General features: G+C 42.5%; 1 protein-coding gene across 1 annotated transcript in view; it reads left to right on the top strand.

Annotated features, from left to right (window-relative positions):
• Positions 1-5,148: 5,148 nt before the first annotated feature.
• Positions 5,149-27,165, top strand: part of LOC134965088 (G-protein coupled receptor family C group 5 member C-like) — a 34,599-nt gene continuing 12,582 nt past the window's right edge. Inside the window, exons 1-2 of the mRNA XM_063941643.1 lie at positions 5,149-5,273; positions 26,015-27,086. Of these exons, the coding sequence (XP_063797713.1) occupies positions 26,027-27,086 (1,060 nt within the window). The 5' untranslated portion in view covers positions 5,149-5,273; positions 26,015-26,026. The remainder of the gene's footprint in view (positions 5,274-26,014; positions 27,087-27,165) is intronic.

The following is a 27,165-nucleotide window of genomic DNA, read 5'->3' as shown; positions in this document are numbered from 1 at the left end:
TGTACCATTAACGTTCCTTGATAGCATTTGGGAACCTCTGGACTTTGGGCTAGGGGGGTGATTCCGAGTTGTTCGCTCGCTAGCAGATTTTAGCAGCATTGCACACGCTAGGCCGCCGCTCTCTGGGAGTGTATCTTAGCTTAGCAGAATAGCTAGGCTGTATCTGCATACGAAATGCTACATTACAGTGATTTCCAGGAATACACACAGAATATAGGCATGCCGCATATCATTTTAATCAGCAGAAGCTGCTGGTGCCCCTAAGCATACCAAATGCCCTAGGCATTTGCCTAGTTTGCCTATGCCTAAGGCCGGCTCTGCGCATGCGCATTTTTGCCTTAATCGCTCCGTTGCGAAAATCGGCAATGAGCGAACAACTCGGAATGACCCCCAATATGCAATAGGGTGCAATTCCCAGGAACTGCAGTGATTTCAGCAATTCCATAATTTTAAAGCAGTAATCATTTAAGTGGACACAATGGGAAAGCAAAAGTGGAACTGTTAGCTGGAACGGGATGTAGTTATGTGACCGGTGGTCACAATACCGATGTCGAGATCCCGCGCCCGCAAGGGGCTTAGTTGTGCTTGCCGGGCATCTAAAAGCTGGGATCCCGGCATCGGTATGGTGACCGAGTCACGTGAACCCAACCCACTGGAACATCACACCTCTGCATAAAACACAATGGGGTAAATTTACTAAAATGGGAGTTCTATTGAAGATGGGATGTTGCCCATAGCAACCAATCAGATTCTACTTCTCATTTTTCTAGCACCTTCTAAAAGATAATACCTGGAATCTGATTGGTTGCTATGGGCAACATCCCATCTTAAATAGAACTCCCATCTTAGTAAATTTACCCCAATGTGTAATTTACCCACAACTTCACTTATTTAAAACATAGAAACTACTCTAATTCAAGTTTTTTGTAGACTCAAGTTAGGATTATTTCCTAGATTTACATACATCATCTCAAGATAAGAGTAATCTGTATCTTCTTTATTGCTATTACATTAATAAACCAGTGATGTGAATGATAGCTGCATCTGTCAGGCAGCACCTGCCTTTAGTTTTAGCTCTGTAGCATGACCTCTCTGAAAACACTTTTTTTGCTCCTTGATAGTTCCTTCCTATCCCTATTTTACTTTACTTTTTGCAATTGGCACCACCAACCCCTTCAAAAATGCAGAGCAGATCATACAGCTGAACAGGCAGCTCCTGCACTCCAGAAACCTTTGCTCTGCTTGGCCAGCACATGCGCTGTGAAGCCACGGTAAAGCTTTCAGTCCTGGAATAGAAATCCCAACAGAACTTTACTGCGCATGTCACTCAGGGCTAGATTAACCATGGGATGTATGGAGCCACAAATCCAGGCCTACACATAATAATAGGCCGCTCATCATGACAGCATATTAATGACCAGCTACCAGGGATATATAATGTAACATAATATGAAGTGGGGGCACTGTATGTCATAATGTGAATTGGTGGCACTGGCGGTGCATAATGTGTACTGGCCACCCTACAATGTGACATAAATATAAACTAAGGCTCATAACTTTAACTAAGGCACTACTATGGGGCATAACATAAACTAAGGCACTTCTATGGTTCAGAAAATGAACTAGGGCACTATTATGGGGCATAAAATTAATAACTGCGGCAGAGAGGTGTCTCTCTAGCTCTTTAGAAGTATTGGGTCAGGGGCCCCTTCAAAATGTTCCTATGGGGCCAGGAAAGATATGCCAATGAATAGGACTGTTGCAATCACTGTCGACATTCAGAGCTGTCATTTGTGATTTTATTCAAGCATACAGTGTTACTAAATACCACTATGCTTGTGATAAGTGACGGGATGCATCACATGCTAAATGTGATGTTTGACGCATCCCACCCATTGTCTTAATTTCCCAGGATTTGATTTGCAAATGATGAGTCTTATTTGAGCTACTCATTGAAAGTATTCCTGGAAATAATAGCCAGAAATCCTTGGGACTAGTAGTGACACACAATAAAGTGATTCCCTCCCCCGCCCCCCACCCCCCCACTCACACACATACATACTCACTGATTTAAAACTTTCATAAAAACCAGTACTCACCTGTGCTCTTGTTTCCTTTCTTTCACAAATAAATCCTTAGTCTTCATCTTCCAATGCTGTATCAATACTTATCTTCATTATCTTCTTTCTATTCTTCATTTTATATTTCTTCCTCCTTAAATCATTATCCTATATAATAAAAGGCTATCACTGCTCCTCACCTCTATGGGGGGATTCAAGTGTTCTGCTCACCAGCGGCCACTAGATGGCATCCTTTCGGGCACACAGAGCCGCTGCCGCTGACATTACTGATATGTTGTTCCATCATTTTGACAGACTGGTAACTAGTGAAAAATAAAAATCCATTTGCAAGTCAATGATCAGAGAGGCTGTGCCATGAGATACTTGCCAATAACCCTTTCAGACATAAGACCTGGAAAGCAAGGGCATAGCCAGAACTTTGTGGGCCCCATAGCAATGTTCTGAAGGGGCCACCATCCCAATTCTTCTAGAGAGACACTTCTCTAGAGCAGTTGTTCATTGTATGCCCTATAATAGTGCCCTAGTTCATTTTCTGAACCATAGTAAAGCCTTATTTAATGTTATGCCCCATAGTAGTGCCCTAGTTTCTTTTAAGAATCATAGTAGTGCTTAAGTTCACCCTATGTTACATTTCAGAGCTGCCAGTACACATTATGCCGCACAGTACCCCCACTGAGTCCTGCTGGAGAAAGAGCGCTATATACTGTAAATAAAATTATTATTATTATTATTATTAATTCACATTATGATATATAGTGCCTCATTACAGTGCCCCGGTTCATATTATATAACATTAAAATGCCCTCCAGTTCATTTTATACCACACTACAATGAGCAGGATCAGGGGCATACCTAGATATATTGCAGACTCTAAGGAAAAAGTTTGAAAGGACCCCTGCGTACCACCCAATGGTGAAAAATGTATATAACACATGTAACTTTGTCAGGGAAGGTGGGCTCCTCCAAGCTTTGGGCCCCATAGCAGCTGCACTGCCTGCACCTATGGTAGCTACGCCCTTGCTGGGAAGTATACGCGTATGTCCCCGATCTATCAACCTGGGAACTTCCCAGGTCTCAGTCTGAGTCCCCCATTCACACTACACCAAAAATCCAGGAAATTCCCAGGTCTCAGTCTCAGCCATCCATTCACACTACACCAAGAACCCAGGAAATTCCTGGTTCAGATGCGTTCACACTGAACCTGGGTCTGCCCTGGAATTGGTGTGTATTTAAAGGGGATTCTGTCATTTATATTTTTCAGCCTTTGATATTTGTTAATGACAAATATATGTTTTTTTCCCCTATAGTCTAAACTTAGTAGGTTATGTTATAGCCATTAGCCGAACAGGCAATCAGACACTTTTCTTCCAACCTGGGTCTAAAAACCCAGGTTGGATGCATTCACACTAGAGGTGACCCAGGTCACCCCTGCTGGACTTCAGCCCAAGTCGTTTCTGTTCATACATAGCAAAAACGTGGGTCGATGGCCGTTCACGGTCAAAACCCTAGGTTTTTGCTGTATGTCTGAAAGAGGTATTAGTGAGTCTACTTCCATATAGCCCCCCATATGTAGTATGAAAGTGTTACACTGTGGCAAGGAAGTTTATTGAAAATTTTGTTTAGTTCTACAAACACAGGAATGCCAAAGTAAGCAGTAGTTGTGAATGCTTGCTGGGACTGGGGACGACAATCGAGCATTTGCTCACAAATATTGGAAAACAGACAAAAATGGTAATTTATTCAAATTGATTAAATCAAAAGGATTTAACCAATCTGAACAATCGTTTTTGTCTGTTTTGTGTTTGGGAGCAAATGGTCAATTGTCATTTGCTCCCAAGCATTACCAGATTTTCGTTCCAACGAGACAAATTGGACAGATCATCTGACAGATAATTGTATAGCAAGTCCAGGTGACTTGTTTTTGATCTGTACAATATACAAATGGGGCTGTCATCGGTGATATTCTTGTGCTAGTGATGCTCCTATCACAGAGGCATATTAATAAGGGAGAGGTACCGTGTGCAGGTGTGCATGGGTCCCCTCTGACTGAACAAAATGGTGACAGCACATGTACAAGCAATCACATAAACCCTGCCACTATACATATGCACATTTGTGATGATTGCTATAGAAACATGGCCCCCCATGTCCAGCAGAACAGGAAGATGTAGGTAAATGAAATTGGTGCAGATATGGAGTGTGCGCTCCCTTTGTCCCAGGGACCCATGTGTATCGCATTGTACACCCTGTACCCATTCAGAACTTCACTGCCCTATGGGTACTGAGACTGATTTTGCCTGTGGGTGCCTATATACAGCTTGAGACTCCCATTTCCAAAATGCTTGGGACCAGAATTATTTTGGATATTGGAGTTTTCTGTATTTTGGAATATTTGCATACATAATGAGATTTCTTGGGGATAGGATCCAAGAATACATTTATGCTACATATACACTTTGTGAGGAGTTCAATTGCTGGCGAAGGGTGCAAATTGGCATTTAAATGCCGGAAATGGCAGCCCATCTCACACCCTTCACCCGTCAGGATGAATGCTTGATTCGCACAATAGGGCATTACCCCATAGGGTAGCAAACACTTTTGTGCAAGATCCTGCTGCCGTAAAGCATGTTGCATCATGTATCATGGCAACACTTGTGCTATCACATTGCCTATTCTGGAAACACCATCTAAGGGATGCATTGCCACACAAGCATTAAAAAACAAAAAAACTGTTCTTCTTAAATAAAACATTATTTTAATGCAATACTATTCAAATTACTTGTAACTCTTTATAAGATATAATAAAATAAGGTTGTTTAATTTAGGTGACAAATATGTTATACCTAGTGTTAGCTATGTTTTGTATATCAGATACAATGCTGCTTATACTGTATGTTTGCGTTTTATATTTCTACGTTGTGTGCACTGAACAAATCCTGCTTTTACCCCTGGGTTGGATGCTGATGAGAGACTGTTGGGAACCATACACTGGAATAACTCTCCATAGCTTCTTCTCTGCTCACCTCTCTCCCTCTCTCTTTGGGTGGGTGTGTCCTCTCGCCCTCCACTTGTTAGAAGGCTGGCCACCAGGAGGAGGGGGTTTCATAGTTTTTGTCTGTTCTGCACCCAAACACTTGATAGCAGCAGAATTCCAGACGGCAGGACGGCTACATAAGGAGAGAGTTACATGTGGTAAGTACAACAATGTAGCGAGGAAACACTAGAAAAAAAGATAGATGCTTTGCAGTTATATAAAGTTGTTCTGTTGGAGGTCACTTCGTTGTTATGAGCAAGTTAATGTAGTTACTCTATCATCCAGTCTTTGTTCAGTTACACACAGTGTGCATGTTTTTAGAATCGTTCCTTTCAGTAGCATGTATCATGTATTTGGAGTCCTGTATTACTTTTTTGTTTTTTTGCTATTGTGAACGTTTTGTCACTTTATTATTTGGTGCATATACAAACATTAGCAGTCAAGTATAAACATTAGATGACATAACCAAAACATTATTTACTGATTGCAAATATTGCAATGAAAGTAAGATCTTTCGGTTTTGTCCAATAATTTGTGCGAAGAGGCACCACATATGAGATTTGGAGGGCCACCTGTTGCACACATCTTATTTCAAATAATATCATGCTTAGATAGGTTGTAGTGTTCCTTTAAAGAGCATTTGGTGAAGAATATCACTGTGTTATCATTTCTGTGGATTCTCTGTACTTTACAGTGTTACAATCATGGTAATTGATCCATCACTTAGATGTTTTTTTTTTTTTAATTATAATTTCTTAGAATGTATATAACACCAACATGTTCCCTGGAGAGTCACAATTGGAAACACACACAGTACTAAAACAGAATTGTCTATTAACAGACATACAAGGCAGTAAGAGTTCCCTGCTAAAAAGATTACAATATTAATGCATATGTAACAACATAATTTAACTAGTTCTTTATTATGAGGAAAACATATACACACACAATGTGGAATAATATGCAGTCTAATATAAGCCCTACTAAAAAAAAACTATGGGTATTAGAAGTCACTGAGCAATGTTCTGGCAATTTAAAAGCACAAGGCCACATGCGGAGTCCATTTATACGGGTTACAGACAATGGACCAAAATTATTATTATTATCCTTTATTTATATGGTGCTATAAGGGTCCGCAGCGCCTAACAACATACAGTACATAAACAATGAGCAGAACAAGAAAACAGTGACTTACATACAAGACAATGCAGGACAGGTTCATGGCCTGCATGGAGTATGGAGTAGATGATAGTAAGTAAGGGAAGGAGGGCCCTGCTTGTGAGAGCATACATTTTAGAGGTAATAGCTCGTGATTTTCCGGAGCTGGGGTGATTCTGGTGAGATAGTTATTAGATTTAAAGTAACAATTAGTTGAAAGGTTAAACCAGGTTGGTATTATCACTAAACTAATTGGTGCTCTAAATCTAGTAACTATCTAGAAATTGTGCAATGTTGGCTTAGCCCAATTCTCAGGATGTTCACAGGTGAATATTGTGATCACCCATCCCCGAGAACTGGAGGATTGCCCTAAGAGTCTACTGGACTCACTGTGCAGTAAAAGCCCAGAACACACGGGCAGAGATGTGCGCTGAGCGATCTATCACAGACCGCTCAGCGCACATCTCTCCCCCACTCAGCACACAGCGCAATGTGTGCTGAGCGAGGGGGCGGACGGGGGCGCTCATTTCAGCTAGCGTGTGAAATGAGCGATGTGCTAGATTGTGCCTGCATGCAGGCCAATCTAGCACCGGTGATAGGGATGCGCGGCCCTCGCAGTGGGGCATACACACGGAGAAATCCGTGTTTAAAATCTTGGCAATCTAGTCAGATTGGTTAGATCTTAAGAACGGATCTCTTGTGTACTCCCCTTAAGATCAACTGGGTGAGAACGGACAGTTTTAGCCAGTGATACACCCTTGGTTTATGCCTTACTCTACACATGAAAGGGTTACGCCTGACAGTATATTTTCCTGGCAAAACTGGTGAAGACTTATTTTGCAAGGATTATGATGGTATTTTTACTACAGCAAAACTGACATTATATAATGGATTGATATCATTTTAAAAATGCTGTGTTATGTGTCTAAAGCATTTTTCTTATGATGGGTTTTAATATAGATACATATTTCTAAGTAAATTAACTTTTTTATTTATTGTTCCTACATGAGTTCTACTAAAAGTACAAACCTGAGCTCTCAGTTCCGCTGAGTGCGCAAGAGCCAGCACACTCGCCGACTCATATGCCACTCATGTGTGTCTACAGCAGCATATTAACCCTTAGCGCTCCGGACCACTCAGTATTGCTCATTTGTCCCAGCAAAATTATTCTGTACATTCTGTTGGGAAGTGATTTTGTTTTTATGGTCATGATAAGTGGCGATATTTAAATCAGCTTTATTACTGAAGTAAGGGGCCTATTAATAAATGGGCACCTACTGTATAGGTAATTATATTGGAAATACCTATCAATAAAGATATTATATAGAAAAAATATATATACAGTATTACAACACTTGTATGTTATAAGCATACTGTATTAGAATTCACCCTGGAGTTATTTGCACTATAAAAACAAAAACATGCTTTAGTTGTAGTGTAACTTGTTTGTAGTTTTATTTTTTGATGCAGCTTTATGTATATGGACTACACAGTGCAGGAAATATGTTTTTGAAAGAATTGCAATATATCAAAAAATCCACGATTATGTCCTGTTGGATTTTTTTAAGTGCTGTACAACTTTTTTATTTTATGTTGGGACATAATTACTATAATGATCCGTTGCTAAAGGTGCCCACACACTAGGACAATAAAGTGCCTTTTGGCATGATATCGACGCATCGGGCCAGCGTATCGCGAGTAAGTGGACCACATCGTGTGTAGTCCAATTACAACTGCGTTTAGAGGTGCGCTCCCGGGGATCGTAAGCAGGGCTTTCAGATCTTACCTGCAGCAGGTAAGAGCTAGCCCTGTTGCTTGCGATGTTGTGCTTTAATGTTAGACTGCATGTGACATAACGTTAGCACATCGAGAGTGAGGTGACCTGGACTCTCGAGATTGTGAGTCCAGGAGCTGCTGCGGCTGGCAGGGAGTTAAAGGGGTATCGCATACGATGGAGCATATGCGATACCTCATCCTAGGGTATGGGCACCTTAAGAGGACCCTCAGACAAGTTGTTAGAAACCTAAGCAGTGTTTGCCATTTTTTATGTATGGTTATGTCTCTATACATACTATATGGACCCGGAGGTTTTCTATTGCCCAGTAGTGGCCTAAGACTGTCTGTGAAAGGCTTTAGTAATAGCAGATGCATGCCCATAGGCATTTGACCCAGCAGGGATCCAGCGATGCATCTCTGGCTTCACGGGTCCCTCATTTCTAGGTATTGGTGATGACATCTATAGATTGTAAGCTTGCGAGCAAAGCCCTCCTACCTCTATGTCTCTATATTACTGTTGTTCTAATTGTAAAGCGCAATGGAATATGCTGCGCTATATAAGAAACTGTTAATAAATAAATAATCTCTAGATGGCTTCACCTAGTGATAGCAATGCTTTCCACTGCCTGATAAATTGAGCAGACACCATAGCCCCCATAGCAGGTCCAGGGCATAGCTACCATAGGTCAGGGCCGGATTAAGGGCCACATGGGCCTGGAGCTGAAGATAATCAAGGGCCTATTATGAGAATCGGGGAGTGTGAGAATCAGGATGGTGTGACAAGTGCTGTGTGGGTGTGGACAGAGCCATATGGGCATGTACTCCCCTACAATATAAGCCCCAATGTCTCCCTAATTATGTAAAAAGAGTAAAATTAAAGTAAATAGAATCTTAAGAGATATGATTTATGGCCAACTATGTGGCCAGCTGAAGGCTGGTCATCATCATGCTGCCATGATGATTGGCCTATTTTTATGTGGAGGCCTGGAGCTGTAGCTCCATCTGCCCCATTGTTAATCTGGCCCTGCCATAGGTGCAGGGAGTACAGCTGCTGTGGGGCCTACCTTTCCTGCCAAAGTTACATGTAGTATATACTGTACATTTTTCACAATTGGGTTATACATAGGAGCCCTTTCAAATATTTACCATAAGGTCTACAATTATACCCCTGGACCTGTTCATAGTAATGTGATATAAAATGAATTGGGGGGCATTATAATATTACTTAATATGATCTGGGCACTGTAATATGGCACAATATGAAGTTACGGCACTAGAGTGTGGCATAATATGAACTGGGGACATTGTGATGTAGCATAATATGATCTGGGGACACTGTATGTCGTAATGTGAATTGGGGATACTGCGTGGGTTTATTTACTAAGCCTTGGGAAGATATAAAGTAGACACCCCCTTTTTAGCCATCAAAGATAGACCACTAAGAAGGCAAATAAGTAGTGATAGGCAGTCTAAACAGATGTATTTCAGAAACTGTTTTAAATGGCACAGTAACGGTCTTTAAAACTATGCTTGATAATACCTCTATTAGGTTTATATTCATTTATTATATTGATACGTTAATAATGGGTAAGGATCATAATCTTATTCGCTCACAAAGAACTGTCCAGCATTTCCTTTTATTTGTGAGTTCATCCTTAACTGTCCAACATTGATTAGTTTCCTGTGTGGGAGGACTGGTGGAATGGTGCTTTATGGGAACCAGCAAACCATTCCATCTTGTAAAGATTTATGGTTCTGCTCTAAACCAAGAACATCTGCAGATTTTTATTTCCTTGCTAGATGTTACCAGTTCAAGGATTCCAGTTCTGATTTCCATGTAAATAGCGCAAAAACAGTTAAACGAGATAGAAATCGCTGGACATTCTCAGGCCAATGTTAATGTGCCTTGTAAATCAGCATTGCCTGTTCCTGGAATGTCTGGTGAGATAATAGTAAGAATAGAAAAGCCAGAGAAAGAAAAATAACATTCCTGTACAAAGTCAATGATACAAGAAGGGTATAAACAAGAGCCAGCAAGTGATAACAGAGCACAAATACAAGAAATGTGACGCAGACTGAACCATTGGATAGATTAGGAAGAAACACTATAGTCAGTCACAGCTGCATCATATCCGTACTGATATGCACCTGGCACAAATATAAACAGTGAGAGTATAATGTGCTGTCATCATATAAATAAGCCTAGAAAGTGACGAATTTCTAAGCATTATGGTGCCTCCTGCGATCCTTGCATGTAATTTCCAGCACCACCCCCACCTAAAAAAACCCAACAACTAAACATACTAGAAAATACATTTATTTTATAGTACACTAGCTGAATACCCGTGCTTCGCTACGGAATTTCAAGTATTTCCGTGCATATAGGGGGTAATTCCAAGTTGATTGCAGCAGGAAATTTTTTAGCAGTTGGGCAAAACCATGTGCACTGCAGGGGGGGCAGATATAACATGTGCAGAGAGAGATAGATTTGGGTGTGGTGAGTTCAATCTGCAATCTAAATTGCAGTGTAAAAATAAAGCAGCCAGTATTTACCCTGCACAGAAACAAAATAACCCACCCAAATCTAACTCTCTCTGCAAATGTTATATCTGCCCCCCCTGCAGTGCACATGGTTTTGGCCAACTGCTAAAAAATATCCTGCTGCGATCAACTTGGAATTACCCCCATAACTTTAATTTTGAAGGACTTCCTGGTAAACAATTTAGACTTACAACAGGACATGCTCCGCCCGCTGCTGCCAATCTTTGTCAGGCCGCACCTCTGGGCGGGCCGTGCTCAGATTGATGCTGTCAAAAGGCTGGTGCTGAGGAGAATAATCCGCCTCCTTCTCAGCCCCGTCCCGCCTCTGATGCTGCCCTGCTAGCTTTTTGCCCACAGCTTCTCTCGCGTGGACATCTTAATGCAAGAAGACTATTTTCATTGTGCCCCTCACTATTCATCTCTGCGACCCCGAAAACTATGATTTTTACATGTTACCCCCTTCCCACCCCCACCCTTAGGGGTGCTAGCGGTGTCTATTTTCATTGCGTCCATGTCACCCCCCCCCTTAGGGGTGCTAAGGGGCGTCTTAATCCCACAGTATTTTTGTCCAGATTGTAAGTCATATGTGTACCAAATTTGGTGGACTATTTTCATTGCGTCCATGTCACCCCCTCCCCCCCCCCACCCTCTTAGGGGTGCTAAGGGGCGTCTTACTCCCACAGTATTTTTGTCCAGATTGTAAATCATATGTGTACCAGGTTTGGTGTAAATTGATCCAGGCCTTCCAGAGTTATGCTGGAACATACAAACACACATACATATGTCCATTTTTATATATATATATATATATATATATATATATATATATTGGAATTCTGCATTTTGGTTCCCCCTAGTTTTTGGGGCCCAATACCTTTGCACTGCTGCCTCTTGTCTATAAACACTTGTGAATCATATTGGTCAGTGAAATATTATTTATTGTTAGCATATTGTACTATTACATTTATTATTAACATACTAGTTGTTTTTTCCACCACCCACATTTTCTAATAAAGTTGTGATTTAATACATATATTGCGGTTTTACATTAACTACAGTGTGCAGCCCAGTACAAAAAAAACAAACACTTAAAAACATCCTGCATTTCTTCTGTTTCTAACCTGTTCTGCAGCACAAGATGATGGTGGTCATTCCGAGTTATTCGCTCGCTGCCGATTTTCGCAGTGCAGCGATCAATTGAAAAAACGGCAAAAATGCGCATGCGCATGGTACGCAGCGCGCATCCGCTAAGTACTTTCACACAAAACTTTGTAGATTTACACAAGCTCGAGCGACGTTTTTTCCACGCTCGAGTGATCATAGTGTGATTGACAGGAAGTGGGTGTTTCTGGGCAGAACTGGACGTTTTCCGGGAGTGTGCTAAAAAACGCAGGCGTGCCAGGTAAAAATGCAGGAGTGGCTGGAGAAACGGGGGAGTGGCTGGCCGAACGCAGGGCGTGTTTGTGACGTCAAACCAGGAACTAAACGGACTGAGGTGATCGCAGTCTAGGAGTAGGTCTGGAGCTACTCAGAAACTGCAGCAAATTATTTAGTAGCAGTTCTGCTAATATTGTGTTCTCTATTCTGCTAAGCTAAGATACACTCCCAGAGGGCGGCGGCCTAGCGTTTGCACTGCTGCTAAAAGCAGCTAGCGAGCGAACAACTCAGAATGAGGGCCGATGTCTGTTAAAATGCACAGAATGCAGCTGTATAGTGGGCTTGATTCTGATTTGTTAGGATTTGCACAGCCGCAGGAAAGCAGCGTTTAATTCCTTACAAATAAAATGCAAATGTGGCAGTAGTGAGATCCAAGTGCTGCATCTGAGGACGCAGCATGGAATGGTTGTGACTTGCCATGGTAGCAGACCTCGGTCAGGCTAGACGTTGGAACCGTACAGCGCAGTCCAGGAAGACCAATGATGCAGACCCAGGGCCTGACTTGCCTGTAAAACTGGGGCAAAAATCGCCCCCATTTTGAAGAACAGTGCCGGTTACTGCCCTCAATGTGACAATCATAAGCAATAGTGCAAGACCCATTCTGTAAATGCAAACCTTCGGGTTAGCATACAAATCTGAATCAGGCCCAGTGGGCGGTTCAGGTGGCTCCATCTCCCTGTGAAAGCCCTATGTGTTAGTGTTTCATTTATCCTTAGGAGGTACATAATAATGACCCCTACAAAATGTACTATAGAACCCACAAATGTTTAGCTGTGCTACGGATTACTAGCTTTGAACACATATTTGTTATGGAGCAGCTTGAACTGTATTAAAAAGAGAAAAAAAAATAAGTTTCCTAAACAAACCTGGCAGCATTTATTCAGCTTTCACAGCAAAGGCTGAAGGCCAGGGCTGGCGCTAGCCCAGGTGTCATCCCCTCTGTGCAAATTGCTTGCTCCTTACAACAGCAGGTGCAAGGTGAGGATGGCATCCTCTTCTCCTGGGACTGGAAATGTTGCTCTCGACTGTGACATTATAGCCAAAGCCAAGCGCCATATTCCCAGTGTGAGACGGCCATGGAAGAGCATCAGCAAACGGATTCATGTGTAAAAGATGCTGGCTGCTTCTCATTCATGTCACTGCTAGCGCTCAATATGTGGTCGTCACTCCGGGAGTCTGGTTGAGGTGGCTCTCAGGTGCTGAAGGTGCTCCCTAAACATTTGTGTTCTAAGCAATCGTCTCATTTCTACCAGTGGTAGCACCAGCCCTGCTGAAGGTAGGGATGGCCATCAACCATCGATGATTCACAGTCATCTGTGCTTTTTGGCCGATGTTGAATACTTTTGCCATCAGTAGGAGAGAACCAGATGATTTAACTAGGTGCCGGGATACGGAACATAGCTCCACCCCTGATACCCATGAAGCCCCACCCCCAGGCTGTGATTGGTCTGCAGACCAGTCACTGAAAGAACAAGGATAACCATCGGTTGATGAAACCATCGATGGCCACCCATTGCATAGTTGGTTACCATCAATGGCTGCTTACAGCTTCAACATCAATGGCAACTATCGATAGTGAGCACACCGATGGCCATCCATAGCTGAAGGTCATGTTTAGTCAATCAATGTATATATTTTACTACTGTGGTTGGGAATAAATGCAAGTGAGAAGTTATACAGCCCTTTGACACCTGGCATTTTCTGCTTCTATTGAGCATATTCTGTGTAATGTATAATGAGATTTTTTTTTTTTTTATCCAGTTTATTGCGTTTTCTACTAGTGTGCATTTAGTGCCAGAAAGACCTGCACTGCTTAGCAGAGTAATTAGTGGCAAGCCTCACTGGCACAGAAGGTATTAATAGCTTCTTCATTAGTTTTATAGAGCTTGGAGGTGCCGCATGACTTAGCCTAGTTGTGGGTGACGCTTCTTCCTTTGCACATTTCCCAGATGGCTTTGTAACAAAATTTCATATTGAAAAAAAAGCTTAAGTGATAATCTTCAATGGCTGAAGTAATTTAATAGGAAATTGAGTAGCTGTAAGAAATAATATATTATATCTAGGGTATGTAGTGGTATTTTATGAAACATGCTAATTATATATGATCAATATTAGCTGATCCTGCACTAGAAGAGAAGGATAAATCTTAGCAGCCAGATAGCTGGGTGTTACTTGCATATAAGCACTGCTATAAGATTTTGTGGAACCAAAACGCAACCAGCTTCTGTAGAAAGAAACTTGCCTGATGCTCAGCTTTCAGCCTTCATTGACCTCTGAGGTCACACCTAAAACTTGTAAAATACCACATTAATGTGGTTAACATGCTGCTTTAAAATTCTTAGTTGTTTGCGAAATAGAGTTAGATTTAAAAAACATCATAAAACAGCTGTCCCCAAAGTCCACTTATGTTCCCAACAAATAAGGGAAAATGTAATGAACGGAGGTTTGTTCAAATCTGAGAGTTGTGTTGATTTTTGCAGCGAATTAAAAGCAGCGTCTGTTCTCGCCTTCCTGATTTGCTTCTGCGCTGCTTCTGTACAGCGGCCAGCAGTAGTGGGCAGTAGAGAAGTTTTACAGGAGGTGGGGAAGACACTCTGACTCCCTCCGCTGGATCTGCCACTGGTTCTGATGTATCGGGTGCAAGTGCGTTTTTTCTGGATTTTTTTATTTTAAAGCTGAGACATTTCCTGCTTTTACATATAGAAAAGAAGTACTGCGCAGCTTTATGTAATATGTGATTTAGCTTTGCACCAGGATGTGTCCAGGGCAGTCGATAGCCAGGATGGGCCCATGTACTTTTCAAGGGGCGTGGCCTAATCACAGGAGATGTGGTCATGTACCCTTAGAAAAAAAATACTGAAAAAAATAGTATTTTAAGCACCTCCATGGCCACACTGCAGCCCAGTACACAGCTGCATCTGATGGGCTGAGGAAAAGAGCTGCATCTGCTGCTGCTAGGTAAGGGGGAGGTGGCCTGGGCCCCTACTGGACCCTCACTGAGCCCCTCCATCAGACCTGGGCCCGGGTAATTTGTACCGTCTCCCCCCCTCTCTCGGCACCACTGGATGTGTCACCCACTCACACACAGTGCTGCTGAGAAGGCCAGACACTGGGAAGGGGTGGGTGGGGAGGGGGGCATGACCAAATCGAGGAGGCTTGACCGTGCCGCTACAAAAAGATCTATTAATATTCCACTCATGGTGCCACTTTGCACTGGACAGGGGGGTGCCGCTCACTGCTTAGCCAGAGTTTGATACAGGGGGATCAGTGCAAGATCGCTCCCTCACGAAAATCATGCAGAGGGAGAGAGGACTGACTGGTCCCTGGTCACTCTGCATCCCAGATCACAACAGCGCTGACAGTGGCTGACTCAGGCCTCTCCAACAAGCCGGGGCCTAGGAAATTACTACCTGCTCCTCTACCTCTCAGCTCCCCTGCTCACACCTATAAATCTGAATGCACATTTTACATTTTCCCAGCAGCGCAACACTGTTTTGTAAAAGTGCAAAATTGCACCTTCTAGCTGTATTTACTCTTAAAATATATGGAAACTGCTGTTTCTGTTTTTTTCCCCTAATAAATCAGTGTTTTTTTATTGCACAGTTTCAAAATGTCATACAGCAGTAAAGGCTAAATTAGGGTACATAGGTACAAAACAATATAGTTTAGGTATGAACATTAAGAGCAAATATAGGGCCTTATTCAGGTTTGTTAGCAAACCAAAAAAGTTAGCAATTGGGCAAAACCATGTTACACTCCAGTGGGGCAGATGTAACATGTGCAGAGAGAGTTAGATTTGAGTGGGCTGTGTTCAAAGTGGAATAAAAATTGCAGTGTAAAAATAAAGCAGCCAGTATTTACCCTGCACAGAAACAATATAACCCACCCAAATATAACTCTCTCTGCATATGTTAGATATGCCCCTCCTGCAATTCAACATGGTTTTGCCAAATTGCTAACTTTTTTGGTTTGCTAACAAACCTGAATATGTGCGAGATGCCGGCCGATCTCTAATATTTTTTTTAAAGAGGCAAACACCAACTGTACAAGGCAAAACCATGCCTGGTAAGTGATTGCCCATTTAACAAAACGTCAGAGATCGGCTGGGATCTCGCACCTCCGGCAATCTCGGGTGTGATTACATCTGGCCCATGGTGCTAATTATGTGATTCTGAAATATTCTAAGTAAAAAATAAAATAAACATTTTTTGGGATATTTGTAAAAATTGTAGAAGAAGGTCTTGTGGAAATAGTATGGTAAAAAAAAAAATATATTATCCATACTTGCCTACTCTCCCGAAATGGCCGGGAGGCTCCCGAAAATCGGGTGACCCTCCCGGCCCCCCGGAAGAGCAGGCAAGTCTCCCGGAATCAGGGGTCCCCTTGCCCGTCCGCCCACTTAGTGTGTAAAGTGGGCGGTCCGGGCAGTTGATGACGCGATTCTTGCTGAATCGCGTCATCATAGCCACGCCCCCTGCAGTGTAATGCCGGGGATCGCGGCATTACAGAGCGGGGGGCATGGCTTAAAGGATGTGCCACCGAAACTCCACCCCCGGCCCGCCTCTGGTCCACCTCCTCCCCACGTCACAGCCCTCCCCTGCCCCCCTGCTGAGCCGACCTGGCTGCTCTCTCCCGGAGAGAGCAGCCAGAATGTCGGCAAGTATGATATTATCTTAATGTTACATCAAATGACATAGGAAATCTGGCTGGCTGATTTCAGAATGATTGTCCATCAGATTAAAATGCTGTTATTTTTATATGCACATATTGGAAACTACAACTGAAATATGTAGGAACTAGAAACAGGGACTGGAGGCTAATTCACTTGCAGAGGTAATGATTCAATTGACACGCATGGACTGGTGTGACAGTGACTGATTGGCAGTGGGTGGGAGGATATGGAAGTACTGCCCAGCATGAGAGCTAGTTTGTGTTTGTTTCTCTTGCTGTTAACACAGAAACTCTGCTGTGCTTCACTGATTCTTGCTCAGTCACCTTATTGTGAAAGTTTAGAGATACCAGAAACAGAGGGTGGGCCACAATGTCTTTCATCAGACGGGTTTCGCTGTAATATTGCTAGCTGGAGGCACTGAACTCCTTTCTGTGCATTCACCGATTTGTTTCTACCGCTCTATGAAATAATAAAAAACACAAAGCTGTTTTGGAAGGCGAGTTACTAAGTTATTTATGTAACGTCAACATATTCTGTTGCGATTTACAATTGACGGGCTGAACGGGGCATTCTGGGAGCATTTTCAAGGCGGCTGTATGAGGTCACATGCGGCTGCTCCGATTAAAAAAATTGCGGTGGACCGCCTGACAGCCAGGGGTCAACCTTAATTCGATGCATCGGGAGGCGGTCTGTCACACATACTTAGCAGCCTTGCCCTGTGCTGGGCGGCCACCAGCATGTACGGAGATAGACACAGATCTGGCTGCGTATGCAGCAATCTGCGTCCATCACTGCTCCGAAGTGTTTCTGCTAAATCACACTTTTATCTATCTATCTGTCTATCTATCTATCTTTCTATCTATCCATCTATCTATCGTGTAAATCACCAAATTTTCAGGTAATATACAGTACCTAGACAACTTAAATCGTGATGTACTTAATATACCGACTGTCAGGATCCCGGCTTTCAGGATCCCGACGCCGGAATCCCGACAGCCAGCAAAATTATTACGACCGTTCCCTGGTATTCTCACTCAGGTGGTGGGTCCACGCCACCACCTGAGTGGGAATCGCTTTGGGCCTGAAGCGTGGCAAGTGCAGCGAACCCACAAGGGGACTCGCTGGCAGGATCCTGACAGCCGGCATCCCGTCAGCTGGGATATCATACTGAACCCCTTAAATCCAATTGTGCCAGTTTAGCATGGACAGTGCAATGGAGTATGGGGGGGGGGGGCTTGTTCAGCTGCTCCTTAATAGTGCATCCAGAATAGATGCGTTGGAGGACACCAAGGAAAGCAGCTACATCAAAGCAGTCAGTGGATGCAAGAGGAACCCCGGAGCACCGACGACGAGCTTGCAGTAACAGCGCAGCAAGACGGGTAAGTGAGTGCAGGCGGACGGGCGTCGAGGAGGGAGACTGCAGGTGCGGCTCGACAAGTGGACTGGTGTGCCTCACTGTGGATTCCCGGACAAGTTCCACAGCGGCGCACCCTCTCCACGGACACAGGATCGGCACGGTGAAGGCAGCAGGCTCACGGTGAATCCGTACAAGGACGAACCGAGCGAGCAAGTGCTGACCGCCGTTAGCTGACCGGTCCAGAGCCCCTCCAGAATCCTGGCGCAGACCCGCACCCGGACTCCTCACGAACACGGCCGCAACGGTATGGACTTTAATCCACTAGACCTCAACAGAGACACGGGACGCCGGTCTCTGTTACTTCATTAAGGATCAAAGACTGTCAATTCAATGTGAACTATTACTAGGAAAAGGACGTTTTGAAGTTATTACTCCTTGCATCAAAAAGGGCACTTTCAGTAATAGAAAGAGTTGTTGGACTTTCACTTAAGAGAAGGACAGCATTTGGACTTTGTTTGGAACGCATACCCTGTCCAATTAGCAATCAATAAAACTCCTTTTAGTTATACTTTTCCACTCACTGGTATTATTGATCTCAAGCTAAGAAACAGCACAGGTATTTCCGATATAAACAGATTGAGACATATGAACATCAGGGGTAGAGCGCAGTTACATTTCTCACATTGTGTTCTCGCATTGTGTACCCGTTCTTTAAGAAATCCATAATAGATGTCACTGTGTGCCGAAGAGTAGGTCACCCCAATACCTTCACTCAGCGACTAACTTTCGGGTGATATTTCCAGGGAGATGGAGCATGCTCAGAAGACATAGAAAGCACTGTCAGAGTCTTTGGTATCTACCGTACCATCTTTCCAAACATGTAATCTGAAAGATGGTCTCCTACAGCAGGTATAGGGGGGCCCTCTGGTTAGCACACAGTGACATCTATTTTAGGTATAGGGTGTGCGGCCTTGGTGACCCCTCTTGACAAAGGTGCCCATGTGCATTGCATATCCTTTATACACAACAGTGACAGTGATGACTTGAGGTCTCTGTCCTACCTTCCAGAGAATCCAATCAGTTGGGGGGGAGTGTTCCAATTACTGATCCTCTACATATAAGAGCAGCTGTAAAAGGACATTCAAAGGGAAAGGAACAGCAAAAGGTTGGCTCTACGATTTGGAGGCGGTTACATCCCCATGATGTATGGCCATGACTCTGCAACACGTGACCTATCACTATCATGCCAAAGTGCACAAGTACCTGTCCTGATTACTCAACACTAATTAACCATAAACTAAATCAAATGCCACGCATAACATGCAATGCTCAGTATTTTGTCTGAACTGTCAGTCAAAGCAGATTTCTATGCAGTGGAGGCGGTTACATCCCCATGATGTATGGCCATGACTCTGCAACACGTGACCTATCACTATCATGCCAAAGTGCACAAGTACCTGTCCTGATTACTCAATACTAATTAACCATAAACTAAATCAAATGCCACGCATAACATGCAATGCTCAGTATTTTGGCCCTCATTCCGAGTTGATCGGTCGCAAGGCGAATTTAGCAGAGTTACACACGCTAAGCCTACGCCTACTGGGAGTGTATCTTAGCTTCTTAAAATTGCGACCGATGTAATCGCAATATTGCGATTACAAACTACTGAGCAGTTTCTGAGTAACTTCAACCTTACTCTGCCTGTGCGATCAGTTCAGTGCTTGTCGTTCCTGGTTTGACGTCACAAACACACCCAGCGTTCGCCCAGACACTCCCCCGTTTCTCCAGCCACTCCTGCGTTTTTTCCGGAAACGGTAGCGTTTTCAACCACACGCCCATAAAACGCCGTGTGTCCGCCCAGTAACACCCATTTCCTGTCAATCACATTACGATCGCCGGAGCGATGAAAAAGCCGTGAGTAAAAATACTATCTTCATTGTTAAATTACTTGGCGCAGTCGCAGTGCGAATATTGCGCATGCGTACTAAGCGGATTTTCATTGCGATGCGATGAAAAATACCGAGCGAACGACTCGGAATGAGGGCCTTTGTCTGAACTGTCAGTCAAAGCAGATTTCTATGCAGTGTTGCGTAACATGCGTATGCTATAAAAAAAGATAAATGATGGAATCATGGGGAAAAAAGTTCTACATATCATTGTAATTTATCATTATTTATAAAGCTAGTTCCCAGGCTGCAGCAAATGTGGGAAACTGGATGCACGTCAGGCCCTTCAACTATTGTAATTACCTGGGTTAAAGAATTTAATTAATGAGCGGAGGGAGTTACCGATTAAGTAAATAATAAGAAGCAACTTCAATAGTAAATTAGGATGTATACACTATACAATGGGTTGTTTTCCTTGTAGTTATTTTTATTTTCTAAAAATTAAAAAAACAATAAAAAGACAAAATCCACATTCAGGAGTAATGTTTTATTTATTGTTTTTTCTTCAGAAATGTAAATGTCCTTCAGTTTCAGTAGAAACTCCACTTTATTCCTGGATGTGGACATTCCTTTGTATTGTAATGAAACTCTGTAGTTGGCAGTAAATTGTTAATCTGATTGCCCCCTGCCTTCTTTAATTCATTACTTTAATGTTACAGTGAAACCTCCTGTAAGACTCCACCTGGCTACCTTTCCGCCTGCAGAAATCAGTGTTTGTTGTGACATGAAAAAAGGACAATGTCAAACAGAGCATCAGTGTTAGCAAATCTCTCTTCCTATTTAATAAGATGTTTACAGTTACTAAAGAGATTAACACTGAAACCAGAATTCTAATTGATCAAAATGCTTACACTGCTATCTACAGGAGGCAGCGAATGTGTGGCCGTGACTCAGTTTAAGTGCAAACTTTCTGCGGCTTTATAAAGAAATGTTGCTAATTTGTGTAAACCGTTCTTTATTTAATTAGTAAGACTGTGCTTTCATGGTAAATGTGTCAGTTTATCTAAAGGCCATTCATTATTTAGCTATTGTTATTCCCTAAGGGAACCATGCAGATTAGAATATACACTGGTAGTTGGATTTTTTCATCAATCCAAAACTGATTGATTATAAAGTGAAATTATAATTTGTACTTAACTATTGCATCAGTAGATTTACTGTTATATAGTAGCTTATTAAAGTACATGAAAACCATGGAAGTCAACTTTTTTAAATGATTGAGGTTGTTTTATTTACATCCTCCATATGTTTCAGAAATGCTATGTACAGACTGCGGGCAAGTCAGATATTGTTGGTGCTTGAGCACCTTCAGCCACGGCCACGGAATAGTGCACCTGCATCCAGTAGACCTGCTGCAGTGCTGCTTAGAACATCCAAAGGAGCTGCCTGGAGCGTTCCGGTAGCTCTACACTTCGTTCTGCTGGTGACCCCACCCTTCATGATGTCACATATTGGAGGCAAGGCCAACACAGGGCGCTGGGGAGCCCTGCTCTGGAGCTGTCTGCAGAACCCACTGAGCTGCCTCCAATGATGGGATCCGGTCTGAAGATCGACAGTGTTTAGGTCGACAGTCACTAGGTCGACAGGGTCAGAAGGTCGACATGTTATAGGTCGACAGGTCAAAAGTTCGCCATGAGTTTTTCAATTTTTTTTTTTTTTTAACTTTTTCATACTTAACGATTCACATGGACTACGATTGGAATGGTCAGAGCCGGCCCTACCCAATATGATGCCCTAGGCAAGATTTTGGCTGGTGCCCCCTAGCACAAACGCTAGTTCCGCCTCTGACCCTGCACCCCTTTCCCAGCACCATCACCCCTCACCTATACCAGTCCTTATTTTGGTTTTCCTACCCCCTGTAATTTAAATAAGAACAGTATGCACATTCGGCACACAGCCCAAAAAGGTATGTGTTCTTGCTAGGAAGGGGCATGGCCACACAATAGTACCCCCAATTCAAATTATGCCACACAGTACTGCAACTTTGTTCACAATTTATCATGCGATAGTGTCCCTTGTTCACATTACATCACACAGTAGTACCAATTTACCTTATATACACTACTAATCACAGTAGTTCCCCTCATTCACATAACATCATACTGAATTGCTCCTTATTCACATTACACCACACCATATTGCTCCTTATTCACATTACACAATAGCATATTGCTCTTTATTCACATTAGACCACACAGCAGTGCCCTTTCTATACACATTTGCTGCACATTATTAATGCATTATACACATGAAACGCATAATGACCCTTACACATATGATGAACACTATTGCACAACCAACCCACTCACACACACAGCACTCACACAGCCGCTAACACTGGGACCTCTGCCTCTGCTTGGATACATAAATCTTACACCATGCAGCAGGAAATGCCTGGTGCGAATCAACTGGTAGCTCTGCTAATGTCAGGTGCCTGTGTTTGATGAAAATGCATCTTATTTGCATTGCTATGTGGCTAGGATGCACAAGCAGATTCTCCTGATTAAAATGATATGCAGCATCTGCATACGAAATGCTACACACACAATATAGGCATGCCGCATATCATTTTAATCAGCAGAAGCTGCTTGTGCCCCTAGGCATACCAGATGCCCTAGGCAATTGCCTAGTTTGCCTATACCTAAGGCCGGCTCTGGGAATGGTAACCCATGCGAGGGGACACGGTGCACTAATTGGGGTTCCCGGTCACTCTACGAAGAAAACGACACCAAAAAAACATAAAAAACTCATGTCGACCTTTTGATCTGTCGACCTAGAATATGTCGACCTTCTGACCCTGTCGACCTAGTGACTGTCGACCTATAGTGGTCGACCTAAATATTGACGACCTAGACACTGTCGATCTAATGATCCACACCCCCAATGATACCACCTGTCAGAGAAATCCTACTTATTGTATTTAGACCAAATATAGCAAGATGGGTCCCTCCTCCAGCCTCTCATCTTTTAGCTGCAGTGCAAGATGATCAGACTTCGAGGTGTCACTAAATCCATGGCCCTCCCATTCAGCTTGTTAAGAGCACCTGTAGAAACACTGTGGGTCTGCTTCAGAGTTGCATGCAAGTCCATCTGCAATTGGATCTTGAGATTTTAAGCAAACGGTGCATGTATCAGAATGTAGATATACAACTTAGGGGAAATACTGGTGATTCAGGATGGTACAGATCTCAGTTGTATCTAAATTTGCGGCAGAGTGGGTGTAAGTGGGTGGCAATGGCAACTGGATGTTAGCATGTAGGAAGAATTGCAGACTATTCACAGTTGAAGAGATTCACATATCAAGAGATCTGTCTAATTTCAAATAGATCTCTTGCATTAAGGATGGGGCTATTACAAATGCACACTGAAATGCTGGCCATACATTAGTACGACTCGCATTAGATGCAAGTCGTACTGATGATCCCCCCTGCCAGCCGCCGGGCATGTGATAGATTGTACGGTGTTTTTGCACCATACAGTCTATCGTACCTCCTCAATTGCCAGGGTGGAGGATCAGCTGATCATACGTGCGGCACATATGATCAGCTGATGCAACGTGCGACCCGCGGGGCCGCACATCACATCGTATTCACATCTATTAACACGCACGATGTGCATGCAATGGGTCAAATGATATACTGGCCATACACTTGTGCGATGCCCCACAACGTCGCACCTGAACTACCAAAGTGATTACCATGTGATCATGCGATAGATCGCATGGTAATCACATGATGGACACATCACCGCCGTGTGGGAGCGGCCTCTGGTGGGTGCCCATCGCACATCGCAGTGCGATATATCTCATGTGGGCTTAAGACCACATGCGATCGCACTGCGATGTGAGAAATATTAAGTGCAGCACATAATATCTTGAGACGCGATATTCGACCGGCGTGCCCGTGCATCGCGTCTCAAGGTACTAAAATGTGCATACAATCCTTCGATTTCTTTCACAGATGTGGTCGAAACTGAAGGCTAGTACCGATAATCTCATAAGTGTATGGGCACCAATAGGTTGATATCGTGTATTCGTACACGATATGGACCTAGTGTATGGCCAGCAAAAGTGATGACCACTGCTTTCACAAATAGACATTTGGGAGCAATGCGGTAACATAGATGCGGTCTACTCTGAATACGGGCGGATATTCGCATTCATATACGACGCAGAAAGCAGCTACAATTGTGGTCACTTTTCATGTGACTCTGAATCAGGCAATGCATTGTAAAAAAAAAAACCAAAAGATTTTATTGTGCCACCATTACCAACATGCCTATGTCACAACCAAAAAGCATACTGGTAGTTGTAGTTCAATAACTATGCGGCAACTGCATTATGGTCATGTAACAACTATAACTGATTTTTCAAAAGGACCATTCATCCTGATGCACTATGTGACTGTACACCTACAGCTGAGCTGATAGACTGACTAGACAGGAAACAACATTCTTAGAAGGAGTATTGCTTTGCATACTGCCAATTCATAATTACAATTATTAATATTGCAAATTACTGTTTTCTCTGTACAGGTAAAAAAAAATACCACTCAGAAATGCTGATAACACTTGCCTCACATTTGTCAAAATAGTATTTAGAATGGTACAAAATACATTTACTATTATTCTTTATAATATTACTAGTAAATCCATTTCACTGAACTCTCGTATTCAGCTTTTTCTGAATATAGGCAGCATTGGTTTCACTTCCTCTGTGTGAAGCAAACCAAGGAGGCACCAAGACATCCCAGAAAAATGGCTAATTAATTCTTGTCATCTTTGAATAGAAACCACTGTCGGTCAGAGATTAAGAAATTCTCGACATTGCAGGTCATAGAAGGGGTGAGCTTTGGGGGATGGTATATCGAAAACCAAGCCAGATTGCTAAACGACATTGCTTACATTGCTCGAGGGATATGATGCTTGTAAAATTTAGTATGAGTACCTAAATTCAGGCTCGTCCACTAAACCTAATCTGTATTGAGTCAAACGTTTTCGGGGCTACAACCCCTTCCTCAGGACCACACCTGGTCCTGAGGAAGGGGTTGTATCCCCGAAAACGTTTGACTCAATACAGATTTCTACTTCGTTATGTAAGTCTCCTGAGTGCCTTTCTTTATATTGGATTTATATGCTGAACTTTGATTGTGCACCAAGACCATCTCACTCAGAGAGTTATGAGTGCCGACTGCCTTTGGATATATATATATATATATATACAGTATATATATATATATATATATATATACACAGGTTGAGTATCCCTTATCCATAATTCTAAATCACAAATTTTTGGCTCCCCTACTGTGATAATGACATATATACAGGTTGAGTATCCCATATCCAAATATTCAAAAATACGGAATGTTCTGAAATACGGATTTTTTTGAGTGAGAGTGAGATAGTGAAACATTTGTTTCTGATGGCTCAATGTGCACAAACTTTGTTTAATACACAAAGTTATTAAAAACTATTGTATTAAATGACCTTCGGGCTGTGTGTATAAGGTGTATATGAAACATTAATTGTGTGTATGTAGACAAACTTTGTTTAATGCACAAAGTTATTAAAAAAATTGGCTAAAATTACCTTCAGGCTGTGTGTATAAGGTGTATATGAAACATAAATGCATTCTGTGCTTAGACTGTTCCATCGCCATGATATCTCATTATGGTATGCAGTTATTCCAAACTACGGATAAATCCGCTATCCAAAATACTTCTGGTCCCAAGCATTTTGGATAAGGGATACTCAACTGCATTATATATTATGTGTATATATATAGATATATTATATTTATATATATATATATATATAAATATATATATAAAATATGTGTGTTATCCAAAAATGTGTGATTTCGAATTTTGGATAAGGGATAATCAATATATATATATATATATATATATATATATATATAAAATTTTCTCAATACATAACTTTCATTTAATGCTTTATTTTTAATATCACCGTAGCCTTGCTTTACATTTTCTTTCTTTCCCCCCATAGATATATGTGGAGATGGCACATACATATTACTTGTTGACTCTGTGCCTGGTGAGCTTCATAAGAGAAGCATTGGCTCAGAATTCAACTTCATCACTGAACTTACCGACTACTACTCCAATATTGCCAGCTGGTTGTGGCCAGGATATCAGATCGATATATTTTGGCCTGTGTGATCTGAAAGCAGCCTGGGGCATTATCCTAGAAGCTGTGGCCTCCTTAGGGATACTCTGCACTCTTGTCTTAGCATTGATATTTGTAATACTTGCCCCATCAGTTTCTAAAGATAATCGCAAAGGTGCTCTAGCCATTAACTTTCTGTTTCTTAGTGGGGTCCTAGGTTTATTTTGTTTGGTTTTTGCCTTTATCATCGCACCTAATTCCGCAGTCTGCACTGTCCGCAGGTTTTTGTTTGGTGTTTTGTTTGCCAAATGCTTTTCATGTCTGGTGGCAAATTCGGTTAGACTCAACTACCTTGCATATCAAAACCGTAGCCCTGGAGGGCACTTGGTGTTTTTTCTGGCTATTGGGATTTTCTTGGTAGAGGCTGTGATAAACTTGGAATGGATTCTAATTACTAATGTGCGTCAAACCGTTCAGGGTACCGAGGGACATGGTCATCCCTGTAACATTACCAACCAAGACTTTGTGACTGCCTTAGTCTATGTCATGTTTCTTATAGTAGCATCGCTGAGCATCACTTTCCCAGTACTCCGTGGACACTTCATACACTGGAAACGTCATGGAAAGCACATTTTAATAACTGCATTTTCTTCACTTCTCATCTGGGTCACATGGATTGTGATGTATCTCTACGGCAATGAGAAGCTAGGACACTCTTCCTGGGATGATCCGGTGCTGGCCATTGCTCTGGCATCAAATGCCTGGGTGTTTCTCTTGTTTTATATTATTCCACAGTTAATGGAAATGACAAGATCTGGATACAAATATGAAGGCGATAGCCTTAACATACTGAATAGACAATCTGATTTTCCACCCTCTATGGTAATGGAAAATAGAGCATTCTCCATGGATAACTTGGATGCAGCTGAACCAGAGAACTCTAGGAAGGAAAGTGAGTATTATGAATGCACTTAATCATCTACCTGCACAGTAACTCTCAGATTGCAGCATGAAGCCAGTTAAGCCTCTTT

The sequence above is a fragment of the Pseudophryne corroboree genome, chromosome 10, assembly GCF_028390025.1.
Source record: "Pseudophryne corroboree isolate aPseCor3 chromosome 10, aPseCor3.hap2, whole genome shotgun sequence".
NCBI lineage: Eukaryota > Metazoa > Chordata > Amphibia > Anura > Myobatrachidae > Pseudophryne > Pseudophryne corroboree.
The sequence above is the reverse complement of the archived record's forward strand: the minus strand, read 5'-3'. Positions and strand labels throughout refer to the sequence as shown.